Raw genomic sequence first — 14,276 nt, 5'->3', positions numbered from 1 at the left:
GTAAAAAGGGCTCACTGGAAGCACTCTTGAACAATGAAGTAAGTGAAATGAACGCACAATGATAAAAAAAAACACATGATGTTAAAAGAACCAATTTCATTTAGGCTTGTTGACACTGATGGGTGAAAGTGATCTAATTCATTGGAAACTGACTATAAGTAGACAAAATTTGTTGTTTGTTGTCTTCATCACTTCAGCAGAAAGAGGTTAAGAAGGGCCGGGCCGCTGTGGACAAAGTGTTTTTCATCCGGATCACACAAATTCTCAGGATCATGGTACCAAGACTTTTCTGCAAAGAGGTGAGTGGCGCAAAAGTAGTTGTTTCTATTAGTAGCGAGTCACCAGTGTTTAATGATGGTGGGTGACGGCTTGTGTCAAAAAGCCTGATCTGAGTGACACCTGTCTATTTCTGTATCTTGGCAAACAGCAAAGCGGTAACAAGCAACTTTGGAGCTAAGAAGAAAGATAGTATACCTACTAAGAAAATATCCTTTTTAAAGTAATGAATTTATTTATTTTTATTTCTTCTTATGTAGGTTGACTTGTGAACCAGTGTTGACCTTGAATTGTGATGGCTGTGATGGTAATTGGGGCACAGGTCATGAAGCTTTAATTACATCACTTTTATACCGGCACTAGTTATTCCAACAGTGGATGACTGTAATGAAGTTTCACTGAAAAATGCAGTCTTTGCCCTTTAAAGGTTTAGTTACTTTTTGTGTTTTCAGTTGTTTAATAACTTTAGAGGTGAGATTAAATTTGGGGCAACTAAAGAAGAGAGTGACCGCCACTCACGTCTTAATAATCCTATACATTCATTTATACATATCTACTTAAGCAAAGACAGAGATCTGCTGAACTGAACAGGTACATGACACTCAGCGAACATGTTTGTTATTCAGACTCGCAGTAGTGTTTTGACTCCAAAGCGCTCTCATGTTAAACTCAGGCTGAGCTAACTTAGCTAACCTGGCTGTCTCTTAGTTGACACCAAATTTGACAGAATGTCAAGATGGTCAGTGATGGCTTGTGTCAGCAAGCTTGATCTTTTCAGAGTGACACCTGTCTATTTCAGGGTCTTGACAGACAGCAAATCAGTAACAAGCAACTTTGGAGCTAAAAAGGAAGATAGTAATTGGTATACCTACTAAATTATTATCCTTAAACTTTTTAAAGTAATTAATTAATTTATTTTTCTTTTTTCTTGTGTAGCATGACTTGTAAACCTTAAATTGCTGTGATGGTAATTGGGGCACAGGTCATGGAGCATTTTCAACATCACTTTTATACCAGCACTAGTATTGCCAACAGTGGATGACTTAAATGAAGATGCACTGTAAAATGCAGTCTTTGCCCTTTAAAGGTTTATTGACTTTTTGTGTTTCCGGTTATTTAATAATTGAGAGGTTGAATTATGTCAACATCAAATTTGGGGCAACTGAGGAAGAGTGTGACCCCCACTTACATCTTATAATCCTATACATTTTGGCAACATTGTTTTGTACTTAAATCCTGAACAAACCCCCAATATTTTATGTTTTTAAATATTTCTGTCACAGCAACATTTTTATCCCTGTTTTTACATTTTTTCACCTTTGTTCTTTTTTAAATTCATTTATTTAGTTATTTACTTGTCTGTTTATTTTTAACTGTCATAAGTGTTTGTAATTCTACATTACAGTGTTATTTAAAAAAAGATCTCATGAGAGTTTAGTTTGTGGGTCTCCTGGCTCACAGGCCCCTGAAGGACCAATTCAGTTGTATTATGTTAGAATTGGAGCTCAATATGCAGTAGATCAACAGGACTAGGGACAGGCCCTGTACTTTAGAGGAAGGTTCTTTATCCAGTCCTTGGGGCTCAGTCGATCCAGTCGTTCCATGTTTTTGCTCTAACTTAGCTCTGAACACCCAACAGGCAACTGTGACCGATGTCAAGTAACAGAATTTTTAGTCATGTTTTTTTTTCACTGCAACAGGTATATGAAGGAAAGAGAACATGACTTCATTACTTCCATTACTTTTTGCTGCATTAGCCTTATACCTCTAGTGTAAAATTAATGTAAACTGTAAACTTCAGACACCAAACATGTCTTGACCGATTGACTGAATTTGGGCTAAGAAGAAAATTGTGTAAACTTGAGTTTTTACCTATTTACTCCTTTAGAAATAGAGAATATCTGGAACAGGTGCACTGAGAATTAGAGCACAAATGCAGAGCGACTGGTGAGCCCAGAGGAATGAGTTGAAAAACACTGCTGTAGAGGAGTGTTTCTTAAGCACTTCATGAGCTAGGTCAGTGGCTCTTAGCTCCTGTCCTGGAGACCCACTGCCCTACACAGTTTACTGCCCCATCACACCTGATCTCGCTCATCAGGAATTATAAAGCCCTTCATGAGTTCAATCATGACTGGAGTTAAGAGCCACTGATCTAGGTCATGAAGTGTTTGAGAAACACTACTCTACGGGTATATAGATTAGGTGTGTTAATATAGATTAGGTGTGTTGTCTTGAATCAACTCATCAGCTAATCAACCCATCTAATTTCTGCAGTGTGACCGCCAAATACGCTAAATGTGGCCCGACAAGAACCCTGTTTGACACTCCTGTGACGGTGCAGGACAGTGTTGAAAACCCCTGCTTTGTAGAGCAATTTTTGATAGCTGACAGACATATCTGCTGCTTGAGATGGTCTGACTGATACTGAAGTATTGCTAGGTCCAATCCTGACATTTCATTTACAGAATCAATCCATATATGAAAAAAAAAAAAAACAGCACAGACTAGCATACATTCCATGCTGGTCGGAGCTGGTTTATGCTGGTTTAGATGGTCACTCAGTATGGTCATGCGGGTTAACTAGCATACCAACATCCAAAACACAACTTATGTTGGATTTGGAAGTGAACAACATAGCAACTTCCATTGCTGCTGACCAGGGGGGTATTCCACAAAGCTGGATTTCTCACTAGTTTAAGCCCAAAGATGAGGATTGTCTAATAAGAATGTTCCTCGGCTCTTTTCCTATTGGACAGGCTTGACCTTTGGGCTCAAATTATCTGGCTAAACTGAGAAATCTTGCCTAGTGAAACACCCCCCAGCATACCAGCATCCAAAACACCACATATGGTGGTATCGGCGTAGATGAAGACGGGAGAGAGACCATTACTTTCAGCACGAGATATATTCTTTCATTCACAAAGCCCAAAAGATACACTCAAACACAGCCGGGGAGCAGGCAGGTCTCTTCTGGGCATACTTTGGCCCAAACCATTTCTTCATTTTGGTTTTGAGTGTCACCCTAACCCCTTGGAACTGAGTTACAAGGGGTGTTGGTTGAAATCTTGGCCTACAAAATGGGACAACCCTCAAACGAAAAAAAACAACATTGCTTCATTAACAGTCTACTAGCGGTGCTCTGTAGGCGAACAATTGTCTCCTTCACGCGGGGAGGAGCGCGCGGCGCAGGTTTGCCTATCACGCCCCTTCTAAAACGCGGAGCGCATGGCGGTCGCCACAGTTTTGGTGGTGACCGTCCCTGCTGGTCTACGCTTGCTTTTCTAGCAGGGAAGTATTGTTGCTGTAGCGCTCCAACCCCACCGCTGCGGGGCCACCGTGAGCTGCTCTCTCTCGCTCTCTGTCTCTCACTGTCACTCTCACTCTCACTCTCTCTCTCTCTGTCTCTCTCTCTGTCTCTCTCTCTGCACACACAAACACGCCGCTGTTTGCAGCCGGCGCGCCGACTCGCAGGAGGAAACATGGCGGTCGTCAGTAAATACTTGACAGCAAAGAACTCCTCAATAGCCGGCGGTATCCTGATCGCTTTATATCTGCTTAAGCAAAGGCGGAGGTCTGCTAGACTGAACAGGTACGTGACCCTCAGCGAACTTGTCATTCAGAATCGCAGTAGCGTTTCGACTCCACGTTTTAAGCGCTCTCATGTTAAACTCAGGCTGAGCTAACTTAGCTAACCTAGCTGTCTCTTAGTTGACCCTGAATTTGGAAGCATGCCAAGACGCTTAACAGTGAACTTGTAAGGAAGAGAAAGAAAAAAGCATCAGTACGTCAACGTAAAACACTCGCGGCTAAAGTCAAATAAGTGTTGTTTAAGTGTGCTAATGTGTCGCGACCGTAAGGCTTTGTGGTTATTCTGGGTGTCACACAATAGACTTTGTTCACAGTGAAGGTAACGTTAGCTGCAGGCCCACCACTGTAGCACTATAGCCACAGTTTTAAATTACTGTACCGCCACGCTGGGCTGCTTATCACAACTGTTTGGTACAAAAATGTTACTGCTAGTTGTTCGACTGAACGTAACTTTTACCACAAGAGCAGCTAACTACTTGTCAAAAAGAAATTGGTGCCAAAACAAACGTCTTGACATTTTCCTGTGTTTGTTCAACAGTAGAAAGGACTCATCAGAAGCACTCTTGAATAATGAAGTAAGTGAAATGAACGCACAATGGAAACAAAACACAGTTCATGATATTTGAATAACTAATTTCATTTAGGCTTGTTGACACTGATGGGAGAAAGTGATCTAATTCATTGGGAACTGCCTAGGAGTAATCCCTTTTGTTGTTTGTTGTCTTCATCACTTCAGCAGAAAGACGTTAAGAAGGACCGGGCCGCTGTGGACAAAGTGTTTTTCATCCGGATCGCTCGAATTCTCAGGATCATGGTACCAAGACTTTTCTGCAAAGAGGTGTGTGGCGCAAAAAGATACGGTATTTTAAGAGTTCTTTCTATTAGTAGCAGTCACCAGTGTTTAATGATGGTAAGTGATGGTTTGTGTCAACAAGCTTGATCTTTTCAGAGTGACACCTGTCTATTTCAGTGTCTTGGCAAACAGCAAAGCAGTAAGAAGCAACTTTGGAGCTAAAAAGAAAGATAGTAATTGGTATACCTACTAAGAAAGTATCCTTCAACTTCAAATTAATTAATACATTTATTTATTTTTATCTCTTCTTATGGAGCTTGACTTGTGAAACAGTGTTGACCTTGAATTGCTGTGATGGTAATTGGGGCACAGGTCATGAAGCATTAATGACATCACTTTTATGCCGGCGCTTGTATTGCCAACAGTGGATGACTTAAATGAAGCTTCACCGCAAAATGCAGTCTTTGCCCTTTAAAGGTTTATTGACTTTTTGTGTTTCCCGAATGCATTTGAGGAAATTTGGACAGCTGTCTCACATCTCATGCCATACCAGTCTCTCATTATACTGTGACTGCAGAACCTTTTGGCAAAACTTATGTGCTGTGAATACTTAATGCATATTTGTTATGATTATGAAGAAATGATGAGAAATTATGAAGAAGAGCTAATTTTTTTCTGACGTTGTTTAAAACTTTGGCCTCAGACTGTATCACTGAGGCTGCTCTCTCCTACCTTGATTACACTGTAGATTTGAAATTAACCAGCTGTGTTTTGTGTCTCATAGACATGGTACCTAATCTTGATTGCGGTGACGCTAGTGGCTCGGACGTATTGTGACGTTTGGATGATCCAGAATGGCACCATGATTGAAAGGTTGGATCCTGAAGCTTAACTGAAGTGTATTCAGCACTACAGTTCTTCATATTCACACACCAAATTTGAATACCTGAAAGAGTCCTAATCATATGTTTTTTTTTAATCTTTCACAGTGGTATCATTAGCAGAGATATCAGACTATTCAAAATGCACTTTTTTTCCTACATTACGGTCATACCTGGGGTAAAGTTTGATTGTGTGACCTCCATTTGCTGTGAAAAGATTTCAGACTAATAAGTGTGTGAACTTGTGCTTTTGACATAACATAGTCTTAGAAATGTTTGTTTGCTGGTTTGACTAAGTCACCGATCAAAACGTTGCTTACACATTGCTTAATTTATATGGACTAATACTTTACTACTTAGCCATACTGATTTACCCACATTAAAATACAGATCTCCTCTGATATATTTTGTGGTATTATTCTCAGACAAGTCATGTCCTTGCATGTCTGGATGTGTTATTTTTGTTTATTATGCTGACAAGAGGATTGCAGCACTTTTTTCTCTTCGGGTTTCACCATAGCAGATGTTCACCTTGTTCCTCTGTATGTCTTGCTGACCTTGCTTGCTCTTATTTTTGTGCATGTTGTGGTTTACAGTGCAATTATTGGTCGCTCCACAAAAGATTTCAAGAAGTATTTGTTCAGCTTTATGAGACTCATGCCATTTGTAAGTGTCTACTTTAAAAACTTTTTTTAGATATTATATTGTAGATTGATCTGTATGTTAGTTGTAACTGTAGTGTATGTTTTCTTTTTCAATGTTGATTGGATGTGGAAAGTCAGAGGAGGCCTGATGTCTTACTTACGCATTGTAACCTCTCATTAATAATTTAACATTAATAGTACTGTGTCCTCAGCAAAAATAAGCTATCACTAGTCTTTGTGTGTGCATTTCCTACATCAAGTGTCTGCTTTCCTTAGTGTGTACTTAGACTAAAATGTGTTTTGTTTGTTTTTCATCTCTCTGATGCCATAGATAATGTCATGTAGCTAGGTAACACCTTAGCATTAAGCCACATGGCACGTGCATAAGCCTTTCATGACAACTGATAAACCTAAATAAACATTTATAAAGGCTTGTTCCAATAAGCATCAGTTTTCATAAAGACTGCTTTTGTCAAGTTTAATGACATTTCACCTCAGGAGGTATTATGACAACTGAGGCTTGTTTGAATAAGTCTATAAACGTCTGTAGGTTTATGTCAGCTGTCATGAAAGGTTTATGTAGGAGCCGTCTAGGCTTCATTAGGCTGTTACCTGTAGCTGTCTCAAGGTGGAATTTGAATGCTGTAGATCCCTTTTGCATTTGCATAAACACACTTGTTGCTCCCCTCAGATTGCCCTGGTGAACAACTTTCTGAAGCTTGGCTTGAATGAATTGAAGCTCTGCTTCCGTGAAAGACTCACCAAACATCTCTATGAGGAGTACCTGAAGTAAGAACAATTATAAGCTTTACTACGTTAACCTCATACATCATGTGATGTATTTCTCCCAGGTTGCAGTGTCATGTTTCTAATCTCTTGCTCTTAACGTTTTTAGGGGATATACTTACTATAAAATGGGGAACCTGGATAACCGAATTGCCAATGCTGATCAGCTGCTCACCCAGGATGTGGAAAAATTCTGCAACAGTGTGGTGGACCTGTATTCCAATCTCAGCAAGGTACAACATATTTGTTATGCTTTTTGCTCATTTAGACAGGGTGTAGCATTCATGTTGGTGGCATATCATTGCTTCAGTGAAAGAATTCGGTGTTTTATTTTCTCTTCTCTCTTCTATTTTCTCATTTTACCTTCTTCCAGCCTCTTCTTGATATTGGCCTGTACATCTTCAAGCTGACAACTGCTATTGGAGCACAGGTAAGAATAATAAATTTCTGTGCTGTTCTGGAAAACATCTGTTAATACATTTCTGGTGGTGACCATGTATGATGTCAACCCTGTGAATAGGGACCTGCTTCTATGATGGCTTACCTGCTGATCTCAGGCCTATTCTTGACGAGATTGAGGAGACCCATTGGGAAATGACTGTGATTGAGCAGAAGTATGAGGGAGAGTACCGATATGTCAACTCTCGGCTGATCACAAACAGGTGAAGTGCAGTTTCTGTGTAATGAACAGTATAAGAATAGATTAGGATACAGTGATGTATTGCATTTATTGGCCATTCAATCAGGAACACCTTCGCTATGGGTGCACTTTGTAGGTGTGCAATTACTGGCTGCAGCCTATCAGTTGAAAGTGACCACTGCTCAGATAAGGTGTGGGTAGACTATTCTCAGCACAGTAACAGCACTAACATGCAAGTGGCCCAGGTGTGTATTATGTTGAGAATGTTTCACCACCCATGTAAAATGTGGTCAGCTGTAATCCAGTGATGGATAGGTGGCTGTCCAGGCAGTAAATGAAACCTAAAAGTACACTTAACATGGCCAGTGAGTGTAGGTGTAACCTAGATGTACCTAACAAACTGACAACACAGTGTAGAATGTATCAGTACGCAGGCAAGGCTGTTGCTTGTTAACGTTATATTTCCTTAACCGCTCCTGTCCCTTAGTGAGGAGATTGCCTTCTACAATGGAAATATGAGGGAGAAACAGACCATCTATGCTACCTTCAAGAAGCTGGTGAGAACTGCCCAACATGTGCTTTTGTGACAGGTTGAGCTGTTTAGAAATGTTACATCAGACAGAGTTTAAATGTTGGACTTCTACACTTGTCGGCTGCACATTTGTAATAGCTTTAATGTACTTTGCCCTCAGGTTGACCACTTGCATAATTTCATCTTTTTCCGGTTCTCCATGGGCATGGTGGACGACATCATTGCTAAGTGTAAGTTAAAGCTTTTTATGAACAGACAGGCAGTAAAGATTAAGCTCATAAAGTCTTCAATAAATATAACAGAGTAAGAAAATTTTATTGATGATCTGATCTCTTTTTTTTTTCTTTTTTCTTTTCCCCTCTCATGTGCAGACTTGGCCACAGTAGTTGGATATCTGGTCGTGAGTCGACCGTTTCTGAACCTGGCCCACCCACGGCACCTCAACAGCACACATTCTGAACTGCTGGAAGTAAGCTCTCTCAGCTAAATAGAGCTACCGTTACACTATTCCCATGTGGCACGTAAATGGCATAAATTTTAGATACGGCTACAAAAAAGCATGAACATGACAAAACTCCTTGCAGAGAATAAAAGAGATTTTATCAAACGACCTGCATGCATGTTTTAGAGTATTAATAAAGCCCCCAGTTTAACACATTTTCTCTTCCTGTAGGATTACTATCAGAGTGGTCGCATGCTGCTGCGCATGTCCCAGGCTCTGGGCAGGATTGTGCTTGCTGGACGAGAAATGACAAGGCTCTCAGGGTAAAGTTTGGGTTTTATTTTGTTTATACAGGGGAGTGACAATCTCATTTTAGGTAACAGACCACAAACTAAGTGGGCTGGATGAAAAATGGAGTTTAGTAGACTAATAATGTGTCAACAACTCCTAATAAACGTGTTTATCATCATTTATCAGAAAATAACATTCAGAATCAACAAACTGGTTTGACCAAGTACTTCCTACAAAACAGATGCTGAGGATATGTCATCTTTTACACAAGGTCTTTTTGCAAACCTGAAAAATGCAAAGGGCTGCACTCATACAAGTGCGTTAATATTTATCTTCTTTTAATTGAAAATGTGGGCACTGCACAGTTCCTTTTAACCTAACCAATGTGTTAAGCTGTAAGCAATGGCAGCACCTAGGATAAGAAACGTTAATTTGGCTAAACAGATCTTTGTTCTGTTGTGAACACTGAGCTGTGAGTGTGGTCTTCCACAAAGATCAAACCAAAACTTAAATTAAAACCACACCACACTTCAGATGACCCAGATAGCAATGAATTACAGTGAGTTACATAGTTCTTAGTAACACCTCTTCACATCTTACATCACCTCGTAATTGTAACTAATTTACCACCATCACCATTCTAACTCCAGGTTTGTTCTGAGAGTTTTCCCAGAGTTTTTCATTCAGTTTTTGGAAGAAGTAGTGCTATGTGCACTAAGCACATAACATTCCCTTCCATTCTGGCAGTGACCGTCTGTTCACTACCAACACCTCAGATCCGATTCAACAATAAATCTGTAGCCAGCTGTATACTTAGATCAACCAGGAATGATAATGTGGGTATCAATTAATGGAAGCTAGTACCCTCCTGTTTGCATTCTGTCATTTGCATTTCTGTAAGCAGAGGACTGCTCAACAGTGATTTAGAATCAGCATCTTCTAGATAGAGACCATGGCAAAAAAGTACCTGTCATACTGAAGTTGGTGGTAACTGATTAATAGGAAGTATTTTCTGTTTTCTATTGGCTATTTTACTATGGTTTCTCCCTTCCAGGTTTACCGCCCGCATCACTGAGCTTATGAAAGTCCTAAAAGAGTTGAACTCTGGGAAATATGAGCGCACCATGGTCTCTCAGTCAGAGAAAGGTGAGCTTTAATCAGTCTCGGGGGGCAAAGTGGTGGACAACCCATGGGTCTTATTAATCATACTTTTTTTTTATTTCCAGAAACAGATGCCTTAGATAAACTAGTCTTGGTGCCTGGAAGTGGGCGAATCATCAACATGGACAACATCATCAAGTATGTCTGAAGCCTCCATCAAATACTTCACTTTCAGATTTCTCTCAATTCTAGTAGGTATTTTATCATCTGTAATGTACTGTTTTTCTCCAGATTTGAACACACCCCATTGGCAACACCCAATGGAGACATTTTGATTAGAGACCTCAGTTTTGAGGTAGGCTTTGCATTTCTGGTCTTTTATGCATATATTTTTTGTGGTTGTGCACACACAGGTTAAAGATCTCAGATTGAATTCTTACTAAGGTCTAATACGTTTATATCTTCAAAGGTGAAATCTGGCACTAATGTTTTGGTGTGTGGGCCCAACGGCTGTGGAAAGAGCTCACTCTTCAGAGTCCTTGGAGAGGTAAGCACTTGAATTTACAATGCTTTCCTGGAATTATGAACCTTGAAAATGTTCAGTATGTTGTTTTAATGTGCCTATAAAATGTAATTTTAGTGTAGAATCTAGTCCATTATAGCCCAGTCTGAGAGAAATATCTGAAAATCAGTGTTATACACAGCATGTTAATGTGCATTTGTAAAGTAGTGTGGTTTTGTTTTCTTTAGCTCTGGCCCCTTTTTGGTGGAAGTTTGACAAAACCTGAGAGAGGGAAGCTCTTCTACGTCCCTCAGGTAGGACTGATGGGAAATAATTAACAGCAGCACCTATTCTATATAGAATTTCTTAGTAGCTCTATTTCTTTGTGCTAATACATTTATATATTCAGAGACCGTACATGACGCTGGGGTCACTGAGGGATCAGGTGATCTATCCTGACACCTATGAGGACCAGAAGAAGAAAGGCATTTCAGATCAGGTGCTTGGGTACAATTAACCAGTTAGGACATTTGGCTGCCTCGTCTCAGTGAAACTATTTTCTACTTTTATCTAACTAATATGGTATCTTTGTAACAGGTGCTGAAAGGATACCTGGACAATGTTCAATTGGGGCACATTCTGGATAGAGAGGGTTCTTGGGATGCTGTTCAGGACTGGATGGATGTTCTTAGTGGTGGAGAGAAGCAGAGAATGGCTGTAAGGATATAAGGAATAGACCCAAATATTTGACTAAGCACATGTGATGTAACTACTGATCTACCAACTAACTAATGAAATATTAGCCTGTAAAAATGCAATGCAAATTTGATTTTGCATTGTCTGACCCTAAATAGAGAAAAAAATAGTTGAGCTCATGGCATTACAGTTTTGCGAAGTTATATTTTCTGTCACAAAAGAGTCCGGTAGTAGGGGTGGGTGATATGGCAAAAAATATGGAGTTTGCGTGTTCTCCCTGTGTCTGTATGGGTTTCCTTCAGACGCTCCGGTTTCTTCCCACTGTCCAAAGACACACAGTCAGGCCATTTGGACACGCTGAATTGCCCCTGGGTGTGAGTGTGTAAATGTGTATGTCTGTATGTTTGCCCTGCGATGGACTGGTGACCTGTCCAGGGTGTTGTCTGCCTTCTGCTGGGATAGGCTCCAGCACCCCCCACATCCCCGAAGGATAAGCGGCGTAGATAATGTTTGTGTGTGTGTGTGTGTGTGTGTGTTTGTGTAATTCAAGACATTTTCACGATACACAATATGCATCACGATATTTTAGTTTTTCTGAGATTTAATAAGTTGGAGCAGATGAAATAGAAGCTGTTGTGCCACATATAAAAATACATTAAAATAATTAACAACTACAAAGATTTTTTTCCATTGTTTTACAAATTGCACTGCACTAAATCTAGTTAAGCAGATATGATTATGCTCACTTTGTAATGAAGCATGTAGTTAGTAAGTGTTCTTTAAGTTCTGACGATATCCACAGTATGCCCAGAAACCGTACTGTCATAGTTTATCACGATAACGATAAAATATTATCACATTGCCCACTATCTGGAAGAATTCATTACTCTGTGTGAACATGAACCACCTACTTTAAAAATGACCACCCACAAACCATTATTTTGGTATGATGTGTAGAGGCAAGCAGTTGTTAAAATGTTTCTGCAACAAAAAGAGACCTGTGCAAAACAAAGTGGCATACCCATTGGCAAAAACACTGGGATATCTTGTTTACTTGTCAAGTGCTTCAGACAACATTACATTCAAAGACAGATGCCTTGAACTTCACTAATGTTTTAATCTTGCTCCAAAAGATCATTGTTGTCATGGTGACAGCCACCTAATTTGGCAAATAACAAAAACAGTGTTTCTGTCCTATCTTAAATATTTTTCATTGTTTTTGTACTGAACTGCAGAATTACGAAAGCGAACATATTTCACTCAATACACAGCACAGCTCTCAGATCCAAACTCACCTGAATAGATGCCCTTAATATCCTCAAGCAATACTTATTGATATTGAGCATAAGTGTATTTAAGTGGTGTTTTCCTTGTTTGCGATAGATGGCTCGGTTGTTCTACCACAAACCTCAGTTTGCCATCCTGGATGAGTGCACCAGCGCTGTGAGTGTGGATGTGGAGGACTACATCTACAGCCACTGCAGGAAGGTAACAAGGGCTCATTGCCTCTATTATCTCCTCACAATCACAAGCCTCTAATGTATTGACTCGTTCAGCTTTCTATGAGGTGCTGACTTATTCTCTCTGATCTTGGCAGGTGGGCATCGCTCTGTTTACAGTCTCCCACAGAAAGTCCCTCTGGAAACACCATGAGGTGAGACTCACGTTCCTGTTAGCATCATTAGAGTGGGGGGGCTTCATCATTTCTTCTGCAAAGGTATCAGTGCTAGCCAGTACTAGTCTATTTCTAACCTTTGTTTGTTTTTGTTCACTATAGTACTACCTCCACATGGATGGAAGAGGAAACTATGAGTTCAAACCCATCACTGCTGAAACGGTGGAGTTTGGCTCGTAGAAGAGCAGACAACCACAAAACTTGTGTGCACACTTCCACCTGGCAGGAGTTGTAATATTGCACTTCAAGAGTTTGTAGCCAGCTGAATATAGAATTGTTTTTAATCACTTGTAACCTTTCCGTTAGTTTTTCATGAAGCTATGTTTAAAAACCTGTCAACACTACAGGTTTTTGTCTTCCATGATTGTATAATTGTATAATTTGTAATTTAAAGTGCGGTCCAATTTACTGGACAGCCACTAATAAGAATAGTGAATGGGCTAATCCCAATGAATAGTGTTCACGTCCTGTAAGTGAACTAAATCATGTTTTAGATGAAATCGTGTATGAGGAATTAGTCCTTATGATTCTGTAAATGAAATCAGTGCCAGTGGACTGAACTCTTGAACTTTGGGGATGTTTAATGCTAACTAACAATGCCTTTTTGACCCCAGGTACACTATTCATTATGATAATGTCAAGCTACTAAGTGGCCTTAGTAATTACTGTAGTGTTCAGTGGTGGGTCGATTGTATGGCCCTGTCGAGTGGTTTGATGGAGTTGTTGCAGGAGCATGTTTACCTTTTGATGGTAAAACAGGGTGGGGTACTGAAGGTGGGAGTCCAGCACAGTTTGCTGATTTCCCTACTCTAACACACCAACTAAACTTGGCAATTGATGAGAACCAGGTGTGTTTGAATGGAAAATTACGTAAGTGTGCAGGGTTCCGGCCCTCCAGGACTGGTGTTTCTTAACTCTGATGGATGGAGCGGATTGCACTGATTTGCAAGCCAGAAAGCCTTGTTTAACAAACTGTGTCTGTAATTATCTAATGGTTGTCAATATGCACCTTTTTTTCTTTTGTTCCGAGCAAAATGTAACATTTCTCTGCGCTATTGTGTAACGAGTTAGAAAGCGACTCTGTAGACCTATCGGGTTTTGTACACAGATAACTGTGGTAACCTAGTAACACAGCACTAAAAGAGGAAAAGAGTCCATGGACCTGAACTCACCTTTGCCTTTTCATTAAAAGAAAATATCAGTTCAAATGATTCTGGATATGTGATTTTTTTTTTTTCCCCCAGAAGGATGCACACAGGTCACTGAGAAAGGCAGCATACCCTGTGATTGTCAGTCCAAATGATAATGTCCTCTTGTTAGATGTGGGTGAGAGGTCATTCAGATCAAACCTTCCTTTGCTCTTTCACCTTTCCTAGGAAATAGCAACTTTATTTACCAATTAACTGATCATTTTAAACCATAAGATATA

General features: G+C 40.0%; 1 protein-coding gene across 1 annotated transcript; it reads left to right on the top strand.

The window, feature by feature from the left end:
* Nucleotides 1-3,667: 3,667 nt before the first annotated feature.
* abcd3a (ATP-binding cassette, sub-family D (ALD), member 3a) lies at nt 3,668-14,058 on the top strand. Its single transcript, XM_036585785.1, is given in 24 exon segments — nt 3,668-3,865; nt 4,403-4,439; nt 4,601-4,702; nt 5,442-5,530; nt 6,135-6,204; nt 6,874-6,971; nt 7,078-7,201; nt 7,342-7,398; nt 7,489-7,558; nt 7,561-7,630; nt 8,096-8,165; nt 8,301-8,370; nt 8,512-8,609; nt 8,814-8,905; nt 9,928-10,019; nt 10,100-10,172; nt 10,266-10,329; nt 10,444-10,521; nt 10,725-10,790; nt 10,886-10,975; nt 11,074-11,193; nt 12,556-12,660; nt 12,770-12,826; nt 12,950-14,058. Coding segments are annotated over 24 exon segments (1,980 nt in total). The 5' UTR covers nt 3,668-3,755; the 3' UTR covers nt 13,028-14,058.
* The last annotated feature ends 218 nt before the right edge of the window (nt 14,059-14,276 follow it).

Source organism: Colossoma macropomum, unplaced genomic scaffold (genome assembly GCF_904425465.1).
Source record: "Colossoma macropomum unplaced genomic scaffold, Colossoma_macropomum, whole genome shotgun sequence".
NCBI classification, from domain to species: domain Eukaryota; kingdom Metazoa; phylum Chordata; class Actinopteri; order Characiformes; family Serrasalmidae; genus Colossoma; species Colossoma macropomum.
Note: the sequence above shows the minus strand (reverse complement) of the source record. Positions and strands in the feature narration are given on the sequence as shown.